Consider the following 23,840-nt stretch of genomic DNA (forward strand, 5'->3'; position numbering starts at 1 on the left):
TCCAAATCACCACCAATACATTTATTCGAGGAGATGGGGTCACATCTTACCATGAGGGGAGGACTAGACATTGGCCTGCGCAACCTGTGCGCATTCACACACCGCACAGGCGGCAGGACCCTCACACCTGGTGTCACCATTACAGACAAGGAGATGAGGGCACTACTGAGGGGGTCACATGATTTCCTAGTCAGGGGAAGGCACTGCCCTTGTGTCAGAAAAGTAGTGTTGCAAACAAGGAAGGGCAGGACACAGGGCTAGCCCTCACAGCACGGGCGCGGGCATGATGGCGCCCTGGATACCAAGCAGGGGCGGGAGCTTCTGGTTGAGTGGCAGGGTGAGCTGGGCTGTAGGCGGAGGGACCTGACCCTGTGAGCCTCTGCCTCCTGTGACCTTTGCCTCCACAGCCTTTCTCTGCTGTACGTCTGGGCAGGATGGGATTCCTCCCCAACACTGCCCAACCCCCCCCAGGCTTCCCCGGGTCCCAGGTGAACCACCGCCACCAGCCCCACATCTGGACAGACACATGGCAAATATGGGCATGAAGCCAGGCTGGGCTAGAGCCCCTCAGGCAGCTGAGATGACAGGCCCTCACCAGGGAGAGGCCAGGACCCCATAAATGTTTGGTCAGGTGACTTAGGTTACTCCAGGGCAAAGCACGACCCCGGTGACACCCGTCGGAAAAGCAGGCTGGAGCCGCGGAAGAGCTGACCCTGCAGAAGAGAGGCAGTCAGCGGGAGCCAGGCCACACTTGTTACAGTCAAAGAAGCCAGGGGCTCAGAGGCCCAGGGCCACACGTAAAGGGCATAAAGGGACAAGGCCCAATCATGAACGTAAGGACAGGGTTTGTCCACCAGCAGCCTGGTGGCTGAGGCCTGTGAGCTCAACCATAGGGAGCTGAGGCATGAAGACCTACTCAGGGTCTGTCTGGGCCATAAGACAAGTTCACAGCCAGCCTGAGGCATGAAGACCTACTCAGGGTCTGTCTGGGCCATAAGACAAGTTCACAGCCAGCCTGAGGCATGAAGACCTACTCAGGGTCTGTCTGGGCCATAAGACAAGTTCACAGCCAGCCTGAGGCATGAAGACCTACTCAGGGTCTGTCTGGGCCATAAGACAAGTTCACAGCCAGCCTGAGGCATGAAGACCTACTCAGGGTCTGTCTGGGCCATAAGACAAGTTCACAGCCAGCCTGAGGCATGAAGACCTACTCAGGGTCTGTCTGGGCCATAAGACAAGTTCACAGCCAGCCTGAGGCATGAAGACCTACTCAGGGTCTGTCTGGGCCATAAGACAAGTTCACAGCCAGCCTGAGGCATGAAGACCCACTCAGGGTCTGTCTGGGCCATAAGACAAGTTCACAGCCAGCCTGAGGCATGAAGACCTACTCAGGGTCTGTCTGGGCCATAAGACAAGTTCACAGCCAGCCTGAGGCATGAAGACCTACTCAGGGTCTGTCTGGGCCATAAGACAAGTTCACAGCCAGCCTGGGCAACTTAGTGAAACCCTGTCTAAAAATGAAAAGTAAAAAGGGGGAATGTGAGCCGGGCGTTGGTGGCGCACGCCTTTAATCCCAGCACTCGGGAGGCAGAGGCAGGCGGATCTCTGTGAGTTCGAGGTCAGCTTGGTCTACAGAGCGAGTTCCAGGACAGCCAGAGCTACACAGAGAACCCTGTCTCAAATAAACCAAACCAAATCAAACAAAAAGGGGGCTGGGAATGGATCTGGCTCGGTGGTAGGGTGCTTACCTAGCTAGCACACACAAGACACTGGGTTCAAAACAGTGCCTAAGGGTGGGGAACCCCACCCCCAACCCTGCAGGAAACCTCCATAGAGGAGACTTGCTGCTCTTCCAACCCCCCAAGGGGAGACTGAGACAGACAGACAGCCCAACTGGTGTGCTGGAGGGAACTCTGTCTGCCTCTTACTCCTTTTCTCCCTCCTCAGAAAGATTTACATTTTTTTTTTACTATTATTGTGTATGTGTGTATATGATAGGGAGAGGGGTGTACGGGACAGGACTCGTGTGTGGAGGGCAGAAGACAACTTAGCTGAGTGGGTTCTCTCCTCCCACCTTTGTGTGGACTCTGGGATTAAACTCAGGCTATCAGGCTTACCCTGGGAGCCCCTTTACCCGCCTAGTCCCTGGCTACTGGCTCCCAAAAGTTATAGCCAGCAAGAGGCTTCCGTACCAAGCCCCAAAGCCATGCCTGTTCCTGCCAGGCTCCCATCAGACCAAGCTGAGCCCCGGAGATCCCCCAGGCCCAGGAGGATCCTATGGAGGAGACTGGCTGCACGCATCCCAGATACCCTTGTTACAGGAAGACTGAGTTCCTGCCCTCTGCCTTGTACCTCCCGCCTCCAAAGGAGGTACAGCTTTGTTTAGTCTTAAAGGCACAGGTTTTCACTGTTGCCCAGGCCCTGAGCTTCAGACTCCTGTGGCTGTCTCCCCTCAGCCAGAGCTGGGACTACTTAGCTCTGAAAGGGGACCTGTGAAGGCCTTTGAGTGGGTGTCTCCCATCCCCGCCCCATGCCAGCTCCTCCGGGCGCCTCCCCCTCCTCCAGTGCAGCTGAGATCTTCCGCCCCGCACGCCCACCTGCACACTCAGGTACTTCCAGCAGTGGATCCAGGACTTGAACACGGGGGAATACGGAGGGAGTCCAGCCTGCAGCCTGTGGAGGGAGCATGGGGGTCCTCAGACACATCTTCAAAGAGGACAGGAGAACTCAGAGGTTCTACGGACCCCATGCCGACCCCAACACCACGCTAACCCCACAGGAAATTATGCGTGGGCGGAAGGGCTGGAAGGGCTCCCCTGGATGTCCCAGCAGCCTTGGAAGGGGGCCAGGTGGAAGGGTACACACATACCCACAGTTGTTGACAGCCATGAGATCTCCAACAAGCAGGAAGGGGTATGTCAGCATGCTTACTGCTATCTGAAAGGCAGACAGGTCTCAGTGCCAGCATGGCCCCCCACCACCACCACAGGACTCCCCACAGGTCCCCATGCAGGCCCCTCACGGGCCCAGTGAGACCTGCCTCCAGCCCACCCTGGCCCTTAAAGGCAGCAGGCAGGACGTACCCCCATGACGAACTTGGTATAGCTCCTGATGGCCAGCGCCTGGCTGAACTGCAAGCAGAAAGGAAGCAGGGTTTACCACAGGAATGTTAGGGGCAGCGAGCTCTGTGGTACCTTCACCTTGCCTTATCTTACCCTCTACAACCCCCTTTTCCAGGCCAGTTCCTCCCGTGCCCTCCCTATCAGTTGGGGAAGGAGCTGGGAGGCAGGAACAGGCCAGCTGGGCTGAGACCTGTGAGGAGTCTGCCACCATGTGTGGCAATCCCACAGGACCCAGAGCTCCCGGGTGTGGCCCACACCTTCCTGGAGGAGTCACGACCTGCTGAGGGTTCCCAAGTGAGACAACACACTTCCACCCAGTGTCCCAGGACACAGCCTGGTTCCAGGCATGAAGTGTGTGGTCACTCTGGGCTGCTGTCACATCTCACCTAAAGCTCGACTGTCCCCAGAGAACAGGTGTCACTAGGGTAGGTGATGACCTGCCCCTTGGTGTCTTCTGAAGTGATCATCCCACTACCGGATACCCAGCGCCCTACAGGAGATAACTGCTGGCCTGACCCGTGTGGCCGTCTCAAGCCCTTACAGAACGTGCCTTCATACCAGAGCTGGCTGCTCAGGAAGGTGTCTAAGCGGCCAGGGCAGAGGGGTGCTCCCTGACCCAGCCTCGCTCTTTATATGATCACACTGGTCATGTGAAGCCCACCCACTGGTCAAGGTTCCTGAGCTAGGGCCGAGCTGCAGGCATGTGTCAGTGTCACTGCAGATGGGGGGGCATCTCCATAAAACCCTTAAATTTGTGAAGATCCGCACACCCAAGTTACAGTCATCGGTCTCTTTGAGTCACAGGCCACCCTCCCTCAGGGTTGCCAGCCTAAGCCAATAGACACCCCATGGACCATGAGTGACCTCTCCCCTCCCCTTCCAGGTCTGGCCATTCCTCCTGTCAGACTATCTGGCTTCCGGGAACCCTAACCCATTGTGGGTGACTAATTCTTATCTTGGTCGAGCGGAACCTATCAAACTGCCAGGTGCCTGGGTTTCCGGATGCCTGACCGCTGCAGGTGAGGTCTGCAGACCCCAGCAGCCAGAGCAGGCTGACACAAATGGCACCACCTGGCCCAGGATCACACCTGTGCTGTGTCCCTTGACGTCTGAGCTGCCAGGACCAAAGGTCATGATGGTCATGGAGAGCCACTGCAGGTTGTTTTGCTTTTGAGACCAGAGCCTCCATCTCCATCTACAGTCGGGGTGGCCCTGACTGCACGATCCCCCTGCCTTTGCCTTCCAAATGCTGGGATTACTTATCAGGCCATGCTGGGGTTTTTTGTTTGTTTTGTTTTTGAGACAGGGTTTCTGTGTAGACCAGGCTAGCCTCGAACTCAGAGATCCGCCTGCCTCTGCCTCCCGAGTGCTGGGATTAAAGGTGTGCGCCACCACTGCCAAGCTCACAGTGGATTTTAAAACCACAGACTATGAAGGTTAAAGGCCTGTGGCTATCAGCTGCCCTCTCTCATTTGCTGAGAAGTTTTGGATAAACTAGGGCCCACTTCTAACACTGGAGGGGACAGAATTCCTTAACTTCCTCCCAGGCAGGGTCAGGGTAATCTCATCTCCCCAGCACCAGAGACAATTATGGGCCCCTTCTCAACCCTGTCAAGAAAATCCCGAAGTCCCAGCCTGTCCCAGACCCTGGGCATCAGCACACAGAAAGAAAGGCAAGTCCTTGTTCCAACCAACCTGGGAACCTGGATTCTGGTCGTTTCCCAGCCCCCCTGGGGTGTCACTCACGCTGTCATCCACCAGGTAGGCATTGATGAAGTGGGCCAGCAGGTTACAGCCCCATAAGAAAACCACATCGCCCAGGAGGTGAGGGATTAAGCCGCTACAAAAGCAATGGGGGCAGAGATGAGCAGGGAGGAGACCCAGGAGGCAGGAAGGCTGCACCCAGCTTGCACCTGCAGCACCCAGACCCCGCCTCGGGGAGGAGCCTGGGGAGTGATGCTGCCACCGGGAAGGCGGTCCTCCTCCCACACGGAGGTCTCAGGTGTTACAGACTAGCTGGTGGCGTCACAGGCTAGTTCCAATCTGCAGAAGCCCTGTTGTCATGGTTTGACCACAGCCACACCTGGCAAAAACACATCAGGAAGGAATGCCTGGCAGCTTCACACCAGTCCTCAGTGACTGGCCCTCCACCCTGGAAAGTTCCACTAACAATGCGCCATGCAAGTGCTTGCAAGGGCAGCTACCCTGCAGCAACGGCCTTTACATCTGGACTGGAAGGTTCCCTGTGAAGATGCTGAGGCAGCGGAGACAGCCAGGCAGTTTGGACAGTTTACATGCCTGCTGCTCTTACAAAGGGCCCGGGGATCCGAGGCTTCCTTTGGCCTCCGTGGCTCCTGTGTGCACTTGGTGCACATAAACTCACACAGGCACACACATAAAAGCAACAAATACATAAACCTTTTGTTGTTGTTGTTTTTTAAATCTTGTATCTGAAAGTCCAAGAAAAGTAAGAAACACGCGAGCATTCACAGGGCGCGGCAGATGCACCTCCTTCCCCAGCAGGCACTTTCTGAGACTGTAACCTATACGCATCCCTTCCCCAAAATCACCCCAGAGCAAGCGTGTGCTGTGTGGGACCCAGTCACAGAGCTGCCCAGTGCTGGAGTGTGTCAGGGCCTGATGACTCAGGCACCTGGACCCACATTCTTACACATGGATGCGGATGTGTTTCTCAATCTTGCCCTATGGCCATTGGGGGCTGAGTTAATTGCCCCCACAAACTTTGAGATGCTTAGCAGCAGCGGGGAGGTCTGTCTCACATGCCAGTTCTGAAAGCCACAGATGCCCCTGGACATCACCTGGGGCAGAATCACCTATGGAGAAACACACTGTTGTCTCTCTATTCCACGTCACTTCTTGATTAAACACAGACCATAAAACGATCAGACAAGCTGGAAAAATTACCGCACAAGAATGGTTAGCACGGAACCCAGTATTGGTATGCTGTGCACATGACCACTGTAGGCCGCTGCCTAGACCTTCAAGTGCCAAAACAAAGGCCACACTTGTCAGCCTGGTTTCTTGGCTGCCTGACACTCATTCTTTCTGAAGAGTCTTTGTGGTCTGGGCTCGAGACCAAGAGTGCCGGGCCTGTGGTCCTCAGGAGATCATACACCCAGAGACACAGGCCTCTGTGGAAACACAGGCCCAACAGGGTCAGGTTTTTTCTGACTTGTCAAGAGAAGTCAGAAACGTGGCCTCCTGTGCAAATCATCTTGAGCATTCAATGTCCACTAATTGTCAGAACAGAGCCCCGACTGGAGGCAGGGACCCGATCCTCAGTCCAAGTCATAGCTTGACAGTCACCATTGGCAACGATGCCAAGGACTGTGCCGAGCTTCTGAAGACGAGTTCTGTGTCCCTGGCAACCCTGGAACCCAGACGGGGCCTGGCAGGGGCTGGTTAGCTCATCCTCCAGCATGAGATAGTGTGTGCGCGTGCTTGCATGTGGTGCTGGGTGCACACACGCCACATTCTACCACTAGGCTACGCCCCTTGACCAGGCCCATTTCACTTAAGCTGTGACCTAAAAGGGCTGGAGAGCTCCTGTTGCCATGGAGTGCAGCACAGCTGGGCAGCCGCGCGGCCTGTAGCACACTCTGTGGTTAGTCCAGCGCCGCAGCTGTGGCCCGAGAGACTGAGAACACACCTGTTAGTGGAGCCACGTGTGGCTGTTACAGGGAATAAACTCACGTACACGAAGAATCCCAGCAGCCCCTCCTCCTTGAAAATCTTCCCAATGGAGCTCAGGACGCCACTGGGGAGGCAAGATGGAGACAAGGTCACCTAGCAGAAGCCCATCCTCAGATCAGCAGGCATGAGCCAGGACGGGAAGAAAGCTTTCTTTTGGGGTGAGGTGAATTTACATGGATACTGGGGCTCACACGGGGCAGAAGGCGGTGAGAACAGGAGGGGCAGAGAGCAGCGGACACTGCAGCTGGAAGGCCCCAGGGCAACCCAGGATAAAGACTTCAGCCCTCCCAAGGCAGGCCTGGGGTCTAGCGCCCTGCTGTGCAGCCTGCTAGAGATTAGCGGGCAGGCTGTGTGGCTTCCTAGCTCCGCAGCCACCTCTGTGACCCGTGACTGGAAACATCTGCTGGCCCGCAGAGGCGCTACATTGCCCAGGTGAAGAGGCAGGCAAGTAAGCCTGGCTAGCGAGAGCTGGTCCAGGGCTCCCAGCCCCCATCACTCCCCATGTTCTTCTCAAGACAGTGGCCTGAGCCACGGGGCTTTCAGCCAAGTGGTCCCCTCGGGTCATTTACCAACCTCATATCTAGTCTGGGGAATCAAGCAACTCCCACGAGTGAACCTAGAGCCAAGCATCCTGGCCGTAGAAAAGAGGAGATGGCATCGGAAAAGGCCAGGTGTGCTCGGGCCCTGGGCCTGGCCTGAGCTGAGTCTGGGGTTGTGAGGAGTGGGCCACTTCTCAGTTGAGGGTGAGAAGAGCGGAAAGTCAGGTCCGGGGAGCCAGAGAAACCGAGGGAGGGGTCCCGGAAGGGAACCCCAGCTCACACCTAACCCAAGCAGACTCTGCAGCACAGGGCACCAAGCTCTGCACCCCGCTCTGCAGGGAACTGAGGGTCATCTAGAGGATCACAGGAGGCAGGCACAGTGGGAGCTACCAGAGCATTCCTCAGAAGCCAGGCAGCAGTGGAGCTATTCCCCGGCGGTGGCGGCGGCGGGAGAGCACAGAGACAGCCAGAATTACCTACCTGTACTTGGCCTCCCGTCCCACAAACTGTACCATGCAGCGCATTGAGATGACTGAGGGGAGAGAGAGCACGGGTGACCAGGAGGGCCGACGGCTCGGCACCCTGCCCCTGGGGTGTCCGTCCGGTGCAGAATGGCCCCTGTGCCACGGACTCAAGAGGGTGAGCCTCGGACCCCACGACCACAGCATCGCCTCCGCCCGGGAAGGGCACCAGCCAGTCTCCTTCCTGCCCCCCCCCCCCGAATCTTCCCAGTCACCCGCCACTGCGTACGTCGTGTTCAGGAGGGGCCAGCCTGCACCCACCCGCCTGTACCGCAGCGGGCTCAGCTGCAGTGCCCTTACCATGCAAAGGATGGGCCAGCATGCGCGACACACACTGCATCATCATCTCATAGGATGTCTGTAAGAGAGGAAGGTGGGCACAATCAGACTGGCACCCACAGGGAGACGCAAGCCTATATAGGAAAAGGGGGTTCACTCCCCAGGCCTCCGTCTACCGCAGACAATGAGGTGTGCTGCCATCACAGGCATTTTTAGGGAGGAAGTGTCCTGCAGTGTCCGGCAAAGACGCCTTCCACCTGGGCAAGCATAAATGACCCGGCCAACCGGGGATGAGAACTCTCCTCTCCGTCCCTTGATACCAACCTCTTTCACAACTTTCTTCAGCGAAGTCTTCATGTCATCCTTGTTGGAAACCTGCTCGATCTCGTCTGGAGGGAAAACCTGACCACAAACACAGAGCGGGCCAAAGGAAAACAGAGCCGTGAATCACCACAGATGAGCGCCTATGGGTGCTGTGATCATTGTCTGGGCCGTCAGTAACCACCATGGGGGACTGAGTGGGAAAGCCACCGTCATAGCTGCCACCGCTGTGGGAGAGAGGGAGAACTGCGGGGCACGGGGCTTCCCAAGCACAAGCCCAGGGGCCATGCACCAAAGTCTGCATGGGGATGTGGGACCAGGGTGGGCGGGGCTGCAGCCTGGGGAACCCTGGGCAACTGCTCACCTTCTTCATGCTGCCTCGGGTCACCGTGGACAAGGCGTTGGACATCAGGCGGGGGCTCAGGCCCCGGAACAGCCCTATCTTTCCATCCACCTGGACAATGTACTTGGCTGTAAGAAGGCAAAGGGGGCGGCGTCACGGCCAGCCCAGGACACCCACTGCTAGACCGCACGCCCAGACCAGTGGTTTCCCAACTGCAGCCGGGGCGTGTGTCCAGGGCCTAACACAAGCCAGCTCCGGCCCCAAGTGTCACCTGACCTGTCTCTTTTGGTAAAACGTTTTTCTGACAGATAAGCCCACCTGACTTCTCTCCTGCGTCTTTCTTTTCATTAGCTTTGAAAGCTACTTGGCAAACTCAACTGAAGTTTCTCAACTCAGCAGCTGGAATGCTGTAACCCAAAACCAATTTCAGCTGCTTATAAAGTGTTTTTCTTGGGGTGGGAGCGGGGTGCCCACAGGCAGAGATGGCCTTCCCTACCTAAGTGGGGGGAAAGGAAGGGAACGGTTAGACAGGCCTGGGAAGGTCTCTAGACCACGCTGTGGCCAGGACACGCACCGCCATGCTGTGCTATACCCAGGACGCCCCCGGCACCTGCTGACTCCTGTTAGTAAGGGACAAGGCAGAAACAAAGTGACACTGGGAGGCCCTGGGTGGTCAGGTGGCCACGGGGACTTCCTGTCCCACTGCTGTATTTCATATCGGTGTGTGACACATCTTGCATTCCCTACTTTACAAACCCATGCTCAAGAAGGTGACGTGTTTCCCTAAACGCTGGAAGCCAACAGAACGTTCCCTCAATAGGATCCCCTTTCAGACTGTGACGTGAGCTCTGCAGCACCACACACAGGCGGTGGGGAGCGGGTGTGCCCTTTTCTCCTGTGGGCGTAGCTGCCGGGTGACTCCACGTCACACCCAGCACGGGTTTCCAGGGACAGGGCAGCACACCTGTCACCGGCATAACAGCTTCCAGAGCAGGGGAGGGCGGGGAAGAGAGGATGAGGAAAGTTAGGGAAGGGGATGAGGGTGCGGGAGGCTGGGCAACGGCTCGGCTAGGAGCAGAGCTGTTCTACTGAGGGGCAGGCGCGGGCAGGGCCAGTGTGGCTCCCACAGAGCCGGCTCCAGGATTTGCCCATTTCTCTGCTCAGCTGTGAGGGAAAAGGAGACAGCACCGTCCACAGAGGCCCTCTGCCCGGTCCCACCACCTCAGCGCCTTGCTGCAGAGCCACAGACTCCCAGGGCTCCCAGCCTTACGCCACAGAATGTCCACAGCTGTGGGGGAGGAGGAGACACTGGGCAGACAGTTCTAGACAGCCAGACGGCCGGCACTTCCTGACTCAGGAGCAGCCAGTGTGCAGAAGAGCTCAGCAGACATCTGCTCTTGACGTCTGATCTGAAACAGGACAAAACCTGGGTGGGGGCGCCTCAGGACCTGGCTCATGCTAGCAAGAGGCTCTCGGATGAAGGTCAGGATGGCCCCATGAGAACAGGCATGACCGCAGACATGAGTCCTTCAGCTGGCCGCCACAGGCAAATCCAGAAAGCCTGGTTGCCACATGCCTGCGCTCACTATCTTTATGTACACTGGTGGGTGGGGGCGCTCTACTTACATGGTTCCCCCTCCCCTGCACCAACAACCCTGAAATAAATACAAACACATCTCCCCACAAAATGGCCATTCCGCCTGGCCCTAGACACTGCACTCGGAACTGGGAGGAAATTGAAAAGAGCCAGGCCTGTGATTCCTGCCAGCAGGGAGTGTGTGTTGGAGAAGGTGGCTCAGAGGTCAGGAACCAGGTTATATAGCAGGGGAGACTGGCAAAGAACATTCTAGACTAGCCAAATGGGTAAGAGAGGCCCAGAATGGGACTCAGAAAGAAAACTCAGAAAGGCACTTAAGAAGATCCCTCGTGCTGGCAGGCAGGGACAGGGGGACACAGCTATGGCAGACCCTGCCATACCCTAGCCAGCTGTTATCACCCACGGGTCAGGGAACAATAGCGAAAACAGAGGTGGGTATCTCGTCAGACCGAGGATCCCCGGGGATTCCATGAAGAACACAGAACAGTGGTGCTGTGGCAGGCAAGTGTATCTGTATAGAATCTACACCCCTCCTATGGCTCTAGAGCCAGCTTGTGCCCTGCAGCCGGTCCCTCCTTGGAGCTGGCACTGGCTCCCGGTGCGGGTTCCCAGGGCTGAGCCGGCCTGTGGCACTCACCGTAGGTGAAGAAGCTCGGCAGGTAGAGGACCTTCCTCCCCAGCACGTTGGTCCCAAGGGTGGGGGGCATCGGCTCGTGACCCACCTTCAGAGTCAACAGAGACAAAAGAAGCGTCACCGTGAGACGGCTCTCGGATTCCTCCCACACATGCTGTGGCTGTTCCCACCTCCCTGGGAGCACCAGCTGGTGTCCTTCACCAATGCCTAGTCTTAGGGCCCACCCTGGCCCCAATCTAAATCATACACACTCCACAGTCTCGATGCCAGACAACCTCCTGCCCAAACACGGCTTTTATATTTTAAGAGCCCTTAGGACATTGCAGTCTGACCCGCTACTACTGTGTGCGTGGCGGGAGGAGGACTTGTGGTCAGATGCTCTCCCACCCTTAGGTGAGCTCCAGGAGCTCAGTTTGCCTTGGCCATTTAGCGGCCCACGGTGCTTGCGTACGGGCACACACATGCGTGGCGTGCATGTGTATGGAGTCACAGGACAACTTGCACCAGTTGGTTCTCCCTTCCACCATGTAGGTCCTTCGGGTTCAATTCAGGTCCCTGCGTGTCTTTACTCACTGAGTCATCTCATTGGCCCAGAAGCACACATTTAAGTTTGTTGGGGTTTTTTTAGTTTTTTTCGAGACAGGGTTTCTCTGTATTGTTTTGGAGGCTGTCCTGGAACTCGCTCTGTAGACCAGGCTGGACTTAAACTCACAGAGATCCTCCTGCCTCTGCCTCTCGAGTGCTGGGACTAAAGGTGTGTGCCACCAACGCCCGGCTAAGTTTGTTCATTTTTTGAGACAGGGTTTTTCCGTGTAGCGCTGGCTGTCCTAGAACTCTCTATAGACCAGGCTGGTCTCAAACTCAGAGATCAGCCTGCCTCTACCTCCTGGCTGCTGGATTAAAGGTGTGCACCACCAACACCTGGGCATGTACATGTGTGTGTCATAGCAAGCATGTGGGGGTCAGGGAACAACTTGCAGGAACTGGTCTCTTTCTGTTGTCGTTTCTGGGAATCTCTCTCTGTCTCTCTCTCCCTCCAGGGTTTCTGTAGCCTGGCTGTGCTGGAACTCACTGTGTAGTCCAGGCCTGCCTCGAACTCAGGGTTCTGGGCATTTAACTCAGGTCATCCACCACACTTGACAGCAAGTGTCTTTACCTGCTAGGCTGACTCGCTGACCTGAAGCACCCATTTTTACGTGCTTCACTCTCCATTCACCTCTGAGAATAAATCTGCTAATTCTCATCTTCAGGATAAAACTTCATTCCAACCTAACTCCCCATATAGTGACAAAACAGAAGCTTTGGGTACAGATCCAGGCTGCAGACAGCCCTGCTGCCACCCCACCTAGCTCTCTAAGCCTACGGCGTATACCTCCCCAGCTACCTGCTGGATGTGGCAGGGGACAAAGCCCAGAGGTCAGGAGGCCTGGCCTTGTGACCTGCGCTGGGCCCTTAGGGGGCTGCTGCTTTTTCTTCATCGTCATTAGGAAGGTATTTCATCGAAGCCCACATTACTCCTGTGGGTGTGACGCTGAGACATACTGAAGGTGACTGATTGTACATGTTTTCATTCTTTCTTCTTATTATCATCGTGGAGGTCAGAGGACACTTCTGGAGTTGATTGTAAGTTCCAGGGATTGAATTCACATCCTCAGGCTTGAGTAACAAGTGGTCTACCTGCTGCTAACCATCTTACAGACCCTGAGTGTAAACTTCAACACCTCTTTATTGTGAAATCACTCCAACAAACAAGTGCAGCTCCGAAGAGCTTGTCCAGAAAAGGGAGTCAGGTGATCCAGGCAGAGTTTTTCTTCTGGTTCTGAAGTTGCAGCCATCTTCTTTAAGCAGTGGCTGGGTTCTTCCTTTGTGTTCATAACGTCAAGCCCCAGGCTCTTGCTACTGTTCTGTCTGCCCAGTCTTTACCGCTACAGCTACAACCCAGCCCCGAAACCTGTCCCCTCCACCGCGCATCCTCAGGACACCCAAACCTATGTGTGTATTTTCTTTATTTTTCCCCAGACAGTCCTGGCTGTCCTGGAACTCTCTCTGTAGACCAGGCTGGCCTTGAACTCACAGAGATCCGCCTGCCTCTGCCTCCTGAGTGCTGGGATTAAAGATGTGCACCACCACTACCCGGCTGAGAATCTATTTTTCTTTTCTTTTTTTTTTTTTTTTTTTTTTTTTGGTTTTTCGAGACAGGGTTTCTCTGTATTGTTTTGGAGACTGTCTTGGAACTCACTGTGTAGACCAGGCTGGCCTCGAACTCACAGAGATCTGCCTGCCTCTGCCTACCAAGTGCTGGGATTAAAGGCATGTGCCACCACCGCCCGGCTGAGAATCTATTTTTCTTAATGTCCATTGTGTTACCATCAAAGGCACATAGCTAACCACGGTGAAGTTTTAGGTGATCTGTTCCCAGGCATGCTCACCCAAGTGTTTCTAAGTGTCCTGACCACAGCCCTGACCACAGCAGGGCCAGTCTCCCCGTCCTCAAGCGTGAGCTACCGCCACCCCGACACCCACGCATCTTGACCTAAGGCCTTACGTGCTTTTTTTTTCCCCCTCAATGTAGGCAACCTCCATCTAGCACTGCACACCTGCTCCCTGCAAAAGACAACCTGTCATTATTTTTCTCTCCAGTATTACCGATTGCCAAACCATATCCAGTAAGCTTTCTCCCTGAAGTTGTCTCTGGTTCACACCCACCTGCTGTCAAGTTCTCATAGCGATTAGGGCCCCACTCACTCTCTAGGTCCTTCTTCCAGAGACTCTTTCATGTCACTCCTCTTCAAACCCGCATCCTGATGCCACCAGGGTCCCAAGTGTCACTTCCCCACTGTCCTCTCACAAAGCCCGCCCAGTCCTGGTACCCAGCAGCCTCCCACCCCCACCCCACGGACGCCCACCTGGCACCCCAAGGCCCACCATTCAACTCTCACCCCACCAGCTCCCAGCACCCCCGCAGCTCAACTCAAACACCTCCAAAGCGCAGGGCCTCTCCTAAGCTGAGGCTCGCGTGGCTGTAAATCCTAATGTTGCCCATCAGCCACCTCCAAATCTGTCACAGCTTGATGCCCGACGGCCCTGACTGCATCTTCTCATTCCTTGTCATATTTTCTAGTCAAACTCCAATTTCTACTACCCCCAATTCCTCAGACGCCAGAGCTTCAGTGACTCCCATACTTAGGGCCTTCTCATTCCAAACGTATTTCTGATTCTCTCAGTAAAACCTCACACTCACTTGCCTTAAATCAAACCTCAGATCTTAGCTGGGTCCCCACCGCAATCTTCACTACCCATCCTCCACCCCTCGGAACTGTCCCCACCTCCAGCACACCCACCCAATTCTGCCAAATGCACACCTTCTTCCAGCCCCTCCCCCTCCCCCTCTATGGACTGCATTGCTGGCAAAACGTTAGCGCCCAAGCATCCTTCAGTCCAGACATCCCTACCTTCGCTCCAGTTTTTTCCGGCCCTTACCTATTGTGCCTATCCCTACTGCCCTTTCTGCCCATTCCCAACCCACGCAGACACAATCACTCTGATTCCATTTCCTTCCTCCCCTAAATGCGTCATCCCCTTCCCCCTAAAAGCCGCCTCCTGGCTCCCCTCTCCAGACACGTCGCTACCACGGCTCCACTCCCCCAATGCGGAGGCCCCTCCTCCCACCAAATCTGTCGTCGCCATCAAATCCACAGCCCCCTTCTCAAGTAAACCGATAGCCCTTTCTGCTGCTTTCTTTCCCTCCTAAATCTCTGGCCCTGGAGCCCACTCCTTTGTCCATCCCTATAAATCCAGAGCCCCGTTGTCCACTGCCCCAAACACCTTTAAATATTTAGCTTTCGTCGCCAGCCCTCGTCTACCCGTTCACCAAAACTTCTCGGCCCTCTCCCAATTCTATGGCTTCCTCCCGCACCCCAAATCCATTACCCTTCGGAATCTCAAACCCACTGCCTCCGAGTACTCATCTCCCACATCTTATCGCCCCTCCCTGCACCCAAATCCCTTCCTATCTCACGCCTGTCACTCGCGTCTCTTCGCTCCTTCCCTGCACCCCAAATCCCTTCCTATCTCACGCCTGTCACTCGCGTCCCGCAGCCCCCTCCCCGCACCTCCAAATCCCTTCTCTCCCACATCTGTCACTCACGTCCCGCAGCCCCCTCCCCGCACCCCCACGCCGCATCGCCACCCTTCCGCGGCGCCCCTCGGCCCCACCTGGATCAGCAGCTTCACGTAGAGCAGCGGGTGGCTCAGAGCCGTCACGCCCGCGCCCAGCGCCACGAACAGAGCCTCGGTGGTCGGGGCGTTGTCCCCGGAGCCCGGACCCCCCCGCGCCGCCGTCCATCCTGCGCGCCGACGGCTGAGCCGCGGGCCGAGGGTGGCGAGGGTGCGCGCGGTGCGCGGGCGGCGGGTCGCGAGCGCGGGCCTCGACTCCCGCCGGCGCGCCGCCGCGAGCTCCTGCTCCAGCTCCGGCTCCCGCCATCCCCGCGGCGCCGCCGGGAGCCCAAGGCGCCACTTCCGGGTCCGAAGCCCCCATGGCGCCAGGCGCCGAGGTCACTCCCCGTCACGTGGTGCTAGGCACGCCCCCTCGGGCGTCAAGGGGCGGAGCCGGGCCCGGCCACTGGCGCCGCGGGGAAAGCGGGCGTGACGGAGTGGCGTATTGGATCCTGCAGTGCTCGGCCGCCCGGCCCCGCCCCGCCCCGCCCCGCCCCTCCCGGAGCCCATTCTCTGCAGCTCGGGGCCCCGCCCCCTTTGCGGACCGGGCTCGTCACCGCAGTTGTACCTAGTGATCGGCGCCCGCTGCGGCCTGTGTCTGCACCCCTCTCTGGCGTGCTCCCCGGGACTCAGTAGAAGCCCCTCGGTATTTGAGTAACTCATGGCTGGCGAGAGTTGGAAGCCCCTCTGGCTTGTACACTCGCGATGGCCTTATGCTGGGTGCGTTTTGTTAACTAAATAACTAGGCCTGGAGTTGCGCTTGTCTAGTGCCTGGAGCACCGTGCTTTGAACGCTTCCGTGCAGTCGTCACAGTCACTTTCTAGGAAGGTGTTTACTCCAGCGAAGTGTCTTGTTCTTGTTTGTAACCTGCTCCCACCTTCGAGCAAGCCCAACAGCGCTCTGATAGTCTAGTCGTGCGCTGCTGCCCAATAATACAGTTTTCTGGTAAACGGACCTTAGTGTCAGCAGGGATCGGGACCCTTTGCCTGCCCTTATTCCGTTCCTGAGGACGGTCTGTAGTCAGACGCCTGCATCCCTTCCTGGTTGCCCACAGAAAAAAGCCCATCACCACCAACACCCCTGCCACTTCTGACAACAAACCTTTGTTATCTTCAAAACCTGCCTGCTTGCCCTCATGGTGGACTCCTCCACCTCCAGTTCCGCTCCCCCAAACCAGGAAGACCGGTTTCCAGGGATGGGAGAAGAGGCAGGGTTTACCTCACCTTCCTGACACTGCCCACACACAAATCCTTTTCTTCCGTGGGTTTTTCCTCTGTATTTTCCCCGACGCCTTCTTTTTGCCTCTGAATTTGACTGCCTACCATTAGGCCCAATGTCTGGCTCTTGCAGACTGTAGCTCCCTGTAAGGGAACTGTATTGTATTACCTGGTGTTAATGTCTTGTCTTCCACGACCCCAAATGCAGGGATACATATGAAGCATGTCTTCATTCCTAAGTGATTGAACCAGACCAAAAAAAAACCTTAAGTGCAAACAGTTCAGTGTGGTGACTCACACCTGTAGACCCAGCAGTACTCAGGAGGTGGAGGCAGCAGGATCGGGAGTTCAAGGCCAGCCTGGGCTGTGCACTGCGTTACATCAATTTCCTTGACTGCAATTGAGAACTGGCCTGTTGACAATCGCGGGTTCTTTCATTCACATCTTAGCTACTAATATTAACTCAAGATGCAAACGGCACTGTAACCGTGTGTGTGTGTGTGTGTGTGTGTGTGTGTGTGTGTGTGTGTGTATGACTTCAAAGCGTTACAAAGGCTGCACAGTTCAGGGACTTTAAAGAGGCCTTCTCTGGAGGCAGAGGCAGAGAAAGTCACTTCTGAGGTTAGATATTAACCCGTCTGAGAGCTGCTGAGGAAGTGGAGCGAGCAGAGGGGTTGCAGATTAGCAGGGGTGGAGTTGCACAGGTCTGGGTACAGGCAGGCAAGCAGATGGATGGATGAGGACAATTCAATAGGGACCTGGCCAAGCTGAAGCCCCTGGGGCTGCCAGCTCTCTGCCTGTCTGTTCCTTGACATATACACTGAGTGGTTAAACCATAGGTTTGTCATCCTTTCCTGGTCCCGTGTGCTAATTCTGAGGCCTGTTTTATGTGATGTGAATGAGTGTTCCGTCTGCATTTATGTTTATGTGCACCTCATGTGTGACTGGTGTCCAAAGTGGTCAGATGTGAGCTGAGGACTGAACCCAGGTCCCCTGTAAGAGCCATCTCTCCAGTCCTTAATATGGTTTTAGTGTGCCCACGTGCCTGTAGGTCCCCATCCTGCTTTGATAAGTTTCCAGGTGGTGAGGCTCTACATTTAGGAATAAGCGATCCGACTTTGCCATTGGATGGTGATCCCCGGGCAGTGGCTGAAAGGTTCTGGAGAGAGCATTGCTGAGAAAGGTTACTGGGAGATCTGGAGTTTATTAGAAACGTTGTGGGGTGGTGGTGGTGCACACCTTTAAACCCTGCACTCAGGAGGCAGAGGCAGGTGGATCTTTGTGAGTTCAAGGCCAGCCTGGTCTACAGAGTGAGTTCCAGGACAGACTCCAAAGCAATACAGAGAAACCCTGTCTTGAAAAACCAAATAATAATAATAATAATAACAATGAAATTAAAAAGTTAAAATTAAAAAAATGATGGGGCTGAAGAGATGACTCTGTGGTTAACAGCACTTGCTGCTCATACAAAGGACCCAAGTTCAATTCCCAGCACCCATATATGGCTCAAAATCATCTGTAATTCCAATTCTAATGGATTTTATGACCTCTTCTGATCTCTCAGGGCAATGAAAACACACATGCAGACAAAACCCTCACACACAGAAAATTTTAAAAATCTTTTCTTAAAATGGAATTTAAATAAGTTTAAAAATAAATATTTCCTTTTGTGTATAGATCCTATGTACAGACAGACAGTCATGTCTATATAGCATAGAAGTAGCAGCAAAACTGCCCAGGACAATGAGGGGACAATGAGGGGACAGTGAGGGGACAATGAGGGACTAGTGGAAGGGAGAAGGGAAAGGAGGCATGGGTACAGGAGTGAACATAGTAAAAAAAATATTGATTGTGTAAAGATGAAGCCTAGTACTATCTACAATATATACAAGCCAATAAACATCTTTTTTGGTGGGTGGGGGTTTCAAGATAGGGTTTCTCTGTGGCTTTGAAGGCTCCTGGCACTCTCTCTGTAGACGAGGCTGGCCTTGAACTCACAGAGATCTGCCTGCCTCTGCCTCCCAAGTGCTGGAATTAAAGGCATGCACCACCAACATCCAGCAAATAAACATTTTTTAAAAGGATATTTCGGTCAGGAGTAGTGGCATATGCCTTTAACCTCAGCACTTGAGAAGTAGAAGCAGGGTTCAAGGTCAACCTGGTCTACATAGAATGTTCTGGCCAGCCAGGAGACATAGTGAGACTGTTCCAAAACAAAACCAAAAATGTTGTGCATGGTGGCTCCTGTCTGCAATCCAGCTCTCAGGAGGCTGAGGCAGGGGAAGGGGGATCCATATGAGCTCAAGATCAACTTGGGTTGTATAGTGAGTTCAAGGCCAGCCTTGGCTGCCGAGTGAGGTTCTGTCTATAAACAAGGGCTGGGGACGTAGCTTGGTGTGTAGAGTTGTGGTGTGACACATCTGTAATCCCAACACTTGTAAATTGGAGGACGCAGAAAAATTAGAAGTTCAAGGTTATCCTTGGGTGCACAGTGAGTTTGAGACCCTGTCTTATAGAGTGAATCAAGGAAGAAAAAAAAAACCAAGCTCAGACTTCCACTCAGAGTTACCGAGCCCTTTGTGACTCTGCTCCAGGAGTCAGCCTCTGGACTGGGGCGTCTGGATAGTATATTCAGACCTGGTAACTGGTCTAAGGTTAACCAGCAATCTGGGGCAGAGTGCTGTGCTCGGTTCCTCAGTGAAAAGTCACCTTTGTATTTCTGTGACTGGCCATTCCATCCCTAGATTGGAGGTAGGAATTGGAAAAAGAGATCCCTGGACCCGTTCTGTCCCCTTCTGGGAGAGATCTGTGCTGGCCTCTGGGACGGGAAATGAGCTACGTCCACCCACTCAGGGTTTTGTGAGGACTAAAGTCACAGGTGAGTGTCCTTTGTCAGTTTGCCAAGTGCCTCGTGATGATGGAGCCAGGGTGTCCTGAAGACTAGGCAAGCCCCACATCCCTTGGCTACACTCAACTCTAGAAATGAGCTTTTGGTGTCTCTCGTGGGCCTGCTCAGGTAACAGCTCTCCCTGAGGGCCATCATACAGGTGCTGAGTAACATCGGAAGGACGGTGTTATGGCCGGGCTGTGGGAGGACTCTCTGTTCAGGGCTGTGGGAGGACTCTCTGCTCCGGGCTGTGGGAGGACTCTCTGCTTACTATTGCATGTGAAGCCAGTGGGAGTCCAGCCTGGGGGGTGGGGTGGGTGGGGGACAGCTGGCAGAGAGATCAACCATGGGCAGGGTGTCTAGAAAGGAAGGAACAAGCTGTCTTTTCCTCACTTGGAAGCCTGGCCACTCACTCCAAGCCATTTGGGTTTCTTCTTGAGCTGTTAAGACTCAAGCAGTCAGGGCCTTGAAATACAGAGAAGCCCAAGGCAGGCTGGGAGGGCCCATGTGCTGGCCCAGTGCGGGGGGGGGCTCAGGACCTTTTCTGGCATTGCATGACCACTCCCCTGGGATGGCTTCTGGCACCGCCTTCCGCAGGCTCCATTCCTCCCCTGGCTCTGCCAACTCCAAGCTGACTGTCGGGCTGGCCCGCCCAGTGCTTGATCCCCAGGCCCAGGCTGCCTGCCCCTCCTGGCCCCCAACCAGCCCAGGCGCCACCTCTCCTGACCTTGAGGCCTTCTTGAGGGCCCTGGCACCAGCCCTGCCAGGTCCCAGCCAACTCTCAGCTTTGAAACTGGATAGTGACACAGAGAAGAATAGCAGGCTGCTTGCGCGGCCCACTGACACGCTCAGGTGTCACGTCAGGCCGGCCCACATACTTGTGGTCACTCTGGCTTCGTGTCATTGCGGAGACTGGAGGGGGGGCCCTCTACCAAGCCACAGCCCTGGCTCCAGGGTTCTGTCCCTCATTGTCCTCACAGGGCTGAGCAATGATGACATTGCTCAGACTAACAGTACAACACAGGAACACTCGGGCCTCTTAGCATCCTAGGAAAGGGGACATCAGGAAGTTAGCGGAACCTTTCTGCCTGCTGAGGGGACAGCCAGCTGCAAGTCCTTCCACAGGAAAGCCTGAGAAAACTGTGGAGTTTCTGGCAGAGAGACAAACAGAAAAAAATCCTGGCTGTCTAGGGGAGGGGCAGGCAGGGTGAGCTTCAGACCTGTGGGATAGGCAGGTCTTGTCCCCCTCCCCCCCCCCTGTATGGCCAGGGCCTGGTTACCTAGGCACCCACCTGCTTACTAGCAATGGCCATGCATGAGACTAACCAGGCAGCACCCCCAGGGCCTCCCAAAGAGGAAGAGGTGAGGCCTCAGCGGGGGCTGGTGTCAGCCGCCTCACTGGCTAGTCTGCCATTTCACAGATGCTGTGTGCCCAGCTGTGTTAAGGGCAGGATTAGGACTGAAGAAGGGACTAGCCCTTGGACTGCTCAGGCAGGTGCCTTCTCTGGAAGCTCAAGGTCCTGACAGCTGTGTAACAAGACAGTCTCTGTGGACTCAGGAGTGAAGTCAGCACATCCCACAGGCTTGGGGGGCGGGGGGGGGATGCGGGGCAGGGCTGAGAGTATCACCGCCCAAGAGGCAGAGGGTGAACCCCAACACCAAAGAGGGGTCTCCCCAAGACCAGCAGTAGCCAGAGGAAGTGCCCTCAAAGGATGAAGTGACCCAGACTCTGTTGAACCTGTGACAAAAATGCTGTCACATCCCCAGGCACGGCACTGCCTTCAGAGGGACCTGTGCGGCAGGAGTCGGGGTCTTCACCAACCACACAGAAAGAAGAGAAGGAGCCCAGGGCAAAGGCAGGTTGTCGCCTTGGAATGGATTTGTGCCTGGGCATTTTCTGTTTTGTTATTGGTTTTGGACATAGGGTCTCACATAGCACAGGCTGGCCACAAACTCACCATTTAGCCAAGGATGACCCTGAACCCCTGATCCTCCCACCTCACCCCTCAAGTACTAGGATTACAGGATTCTATGTGACCCATTGGGTTTAATTACAGTGGCTTGTGTGAGATGAGCAGGGGCTTATTCACCGGAGGGTGGGCAGCTACATTACTGAAGGAAATGACGCTGTCTCCCTTAGTGACCATCAGCAGCCTGTACCTTAGCGAGGAATAGGGTCTTTTAAAAAGTGTGTGGAGGTGGGGGTGGGGTGTGTTTGTGCAGTGTGTGTGTGTGTGTGTGTGTGCATGTGCGCCTGTGCTATGTGTGTTTGTGCAGTGTGTGTGTGTGCATGTGCTATGTGTGTTTGTGCAGTGTGTGTGTGTGTGCATGTGTTTCTCTCCTCCCATCACATGGGTCCTAGGTATGAACTCAGTTTGTCCCCATTTTTTGTTGGTAGTGATTAGCCCTGAGTTTCCTGGATGGATACTCAGTAATGCAGAGGGATTGTTGCCAAACATCTCTCGGGATTTGGTAGTGGCGATATTCTTTTTGTTTGTTTATTTGTTTGTGTGTCTTTTTAGTTTTTCAAGACAAGGTTTCTCTGTGTAACAGCTTAGGCTGTCCTGGAGTGCACTCTGTAGACCAAGCTGACCTTGAACTCACTGAGGTCCTCCGGCCTCTGTCTCTGCCTCCTGAGTGCTGGGATTAAAGGCATGCGCTCCCACGCCTGGTTACAATGGGAGGGTGGCAATATTGTTTCATAGGTATGTGCACATGTATAAACATACATGTCAAGACAATATTACATAGCAAATGTGTAGGTATGTGTACATCTACATGGGTGTGCGTTGATGTTTCTGTAGCTTTTAGAGACATACAGAAATAACCATGGTGAAAGCCATCTGACGCCGAAGGGAAACCCATGGGAACCTCACACAGGCTGGGACTGGCGGGGGCTGAAGTTGGGTGTGGGCTGAGGGCTCAGGGGGATGAATTGTTCATTCTGTCCACTTCTCTGTGTGGTCTAAGTTTTTCGAGACAAAGACATGCAAGCGTGGCTGAGGGTGACTGACGCTCAGTTGACAGAGTGCTTGCTTGTTATCAGTGCTGCATAAAACTTGTGAGGGTTGGAGAGATGGCTCAGTGGTCAAGAGCACTTTCGATTCCGGAAAGTGGTGGTGCACACCTTTGATTCCAGTGCTCAGGAGGTAGAGGCAGACGGGTCTTAGAGTTCAAGGCCAGCCTGGTCTACAGAGTTCCAAGACAGCCAAGGCTACACAGAGAAACCCTGTCTCAAAAACAAACAAACAAAAAACCCAAACCAAAAAAAAAAAAAGGTCACCCTTGCAGAGTGACCTAGGTTTGGGATTAGTGAGATTTAGGGTTCAGGACTGGACAGGCTCTGGTGGAAAACACAGCTGAGGGAAGCCTGAGTGCATGGCTTCTGGGCAGGAGGCCCCAGGCCACAGCTGTAATAGCACAAAGTGTGCCAGGCGCTTTGGGCTCCAGGATGAGTCACGCTTGATCCTAGGACAAAGGCTTGCTTCAGTGCAGGGTCCTGGCTCAGAACCCATGGGAGAGGGATGAATGAATGGCCTTCCAGCTTCAGTGAGCAGAGCAGAGACACTGGCCATGTGCTCCGGAGGCACTGAGTGGCCAGGGGTCCAGGGGCCGGCAAAACAGGCTTCCGCAGGGACCGAGGACGGTCATCCTCCAGGTTCCACAGACCTTTGCTGGCACTGTAGGACTCTCACCTGGGCTTCGGAAATGGCCACTCTCTCCTGGTCCTCCTGGGTGACTTCAGGCAGGTGTCGAGACCTCCCTGAGCCTCAGTTTCCTGTAGATCCACGGCTATGGGAGGAAATGTGAAGAGACCTGTTAGCGGGTAGCTTGTTGCCATTGTCATCTTGAGCGGCTCTCCCTGGGGCACCAGGGTAACATCAACACCATTGAGATGAAAGTGCCAGTCGGGCAGTGGTGGCGCACGCCTTTAATCCCAGCACTCGGGAGGCAGAGCAGGCGGATCTCTGTGAGTTCGAGGCCAGCCTGGTCTACAACAGCTAGTTCCAGGACAGCCTCCAAAAGCCACAGAGAAACAAACAAACAAAAAAAGAGAAAGAAAGCTCCCAAAAAGGAGTTGGGGACCATAGGGCCCCTCCCTGCAGCTCTTCACAGTCTGTGATTTTGTTTTTGAGACAAGGTTCCTCTATGTAGTCTTGGCTCTACCGGAACGCCCAGCGTGTGTGTGTGTGTGTGTGTGTGTGTGTGTGTGTGTGTGTGTGTGTGTGTGTGTGTGTGTGTGTGTTTTATTTTTTAGGGGGGAGGAGTCCAAGAGACACAATGTGTTGGATCTCAGAGACAACTGGAAAGAGTCTGTTCTCTGGCTGGAGAGATGGTTCAGTGTTTAAGAGTACTTGTTGCTCACAGGGAGGACACAGGTTTGGTTCCCTGCACCCACAAGAAGGCTCAAAGCCATCTATACCTCTAGTCCCAGGGGATCCAACACCTTT

The 23,840-nt window shown here is 54.9% G+C and overlaps 1 protein-coding gene across 1 annotated transcript; it reads right to left on the bottom strand.

Annotated features, from left to right (window-relative positions):
• Mtch1 (mitochondrial carrier 1) lies at window positions 1-15,622 on the bottom strand. Its single transcript, XM_040732497.1, is given in 13 exon segments — window positions 1-713; window positions 2,598-2,673; window positions 2,870-2,937; window positions 3,084-3,131; window positions 4,869-4,962; window positions 6,841-6,900; window positions 7,856-7,907; window positions 8,197-8,254; window positions 8,500-8,577; window positions 8,861-8,967; window positions 11,074-11,158; window positions 15,286-15,399; window positions 15,401-15,622. Coding segments are annotated over 13 exon segments (1,119 nt in total). The 5' UTR covers window positions 15,608-15,622; the 3' UTR covers window positions 1-641.
• Between the last annotated feature and the right edge of the window lie 8,218 nt (window positions 15,623-23,840).

Source organism: Mesocricetus auratus, unplaced genomic scaffold, assembly GCF_017639785.1.
Source record: "Mesocricetus auratus isolate SY011 unplaced genomic scaffold, BCM_Maur_2.0 Super-Scaffold_100027, whole genome shotgun sequence".
Classification (NCBI taxonomy): Eukaryota; Metazoa; Chordata; class Mammalia; order Rodentia; family Cricetidae; genus Mesocricetus; species Mesocricetus auratus.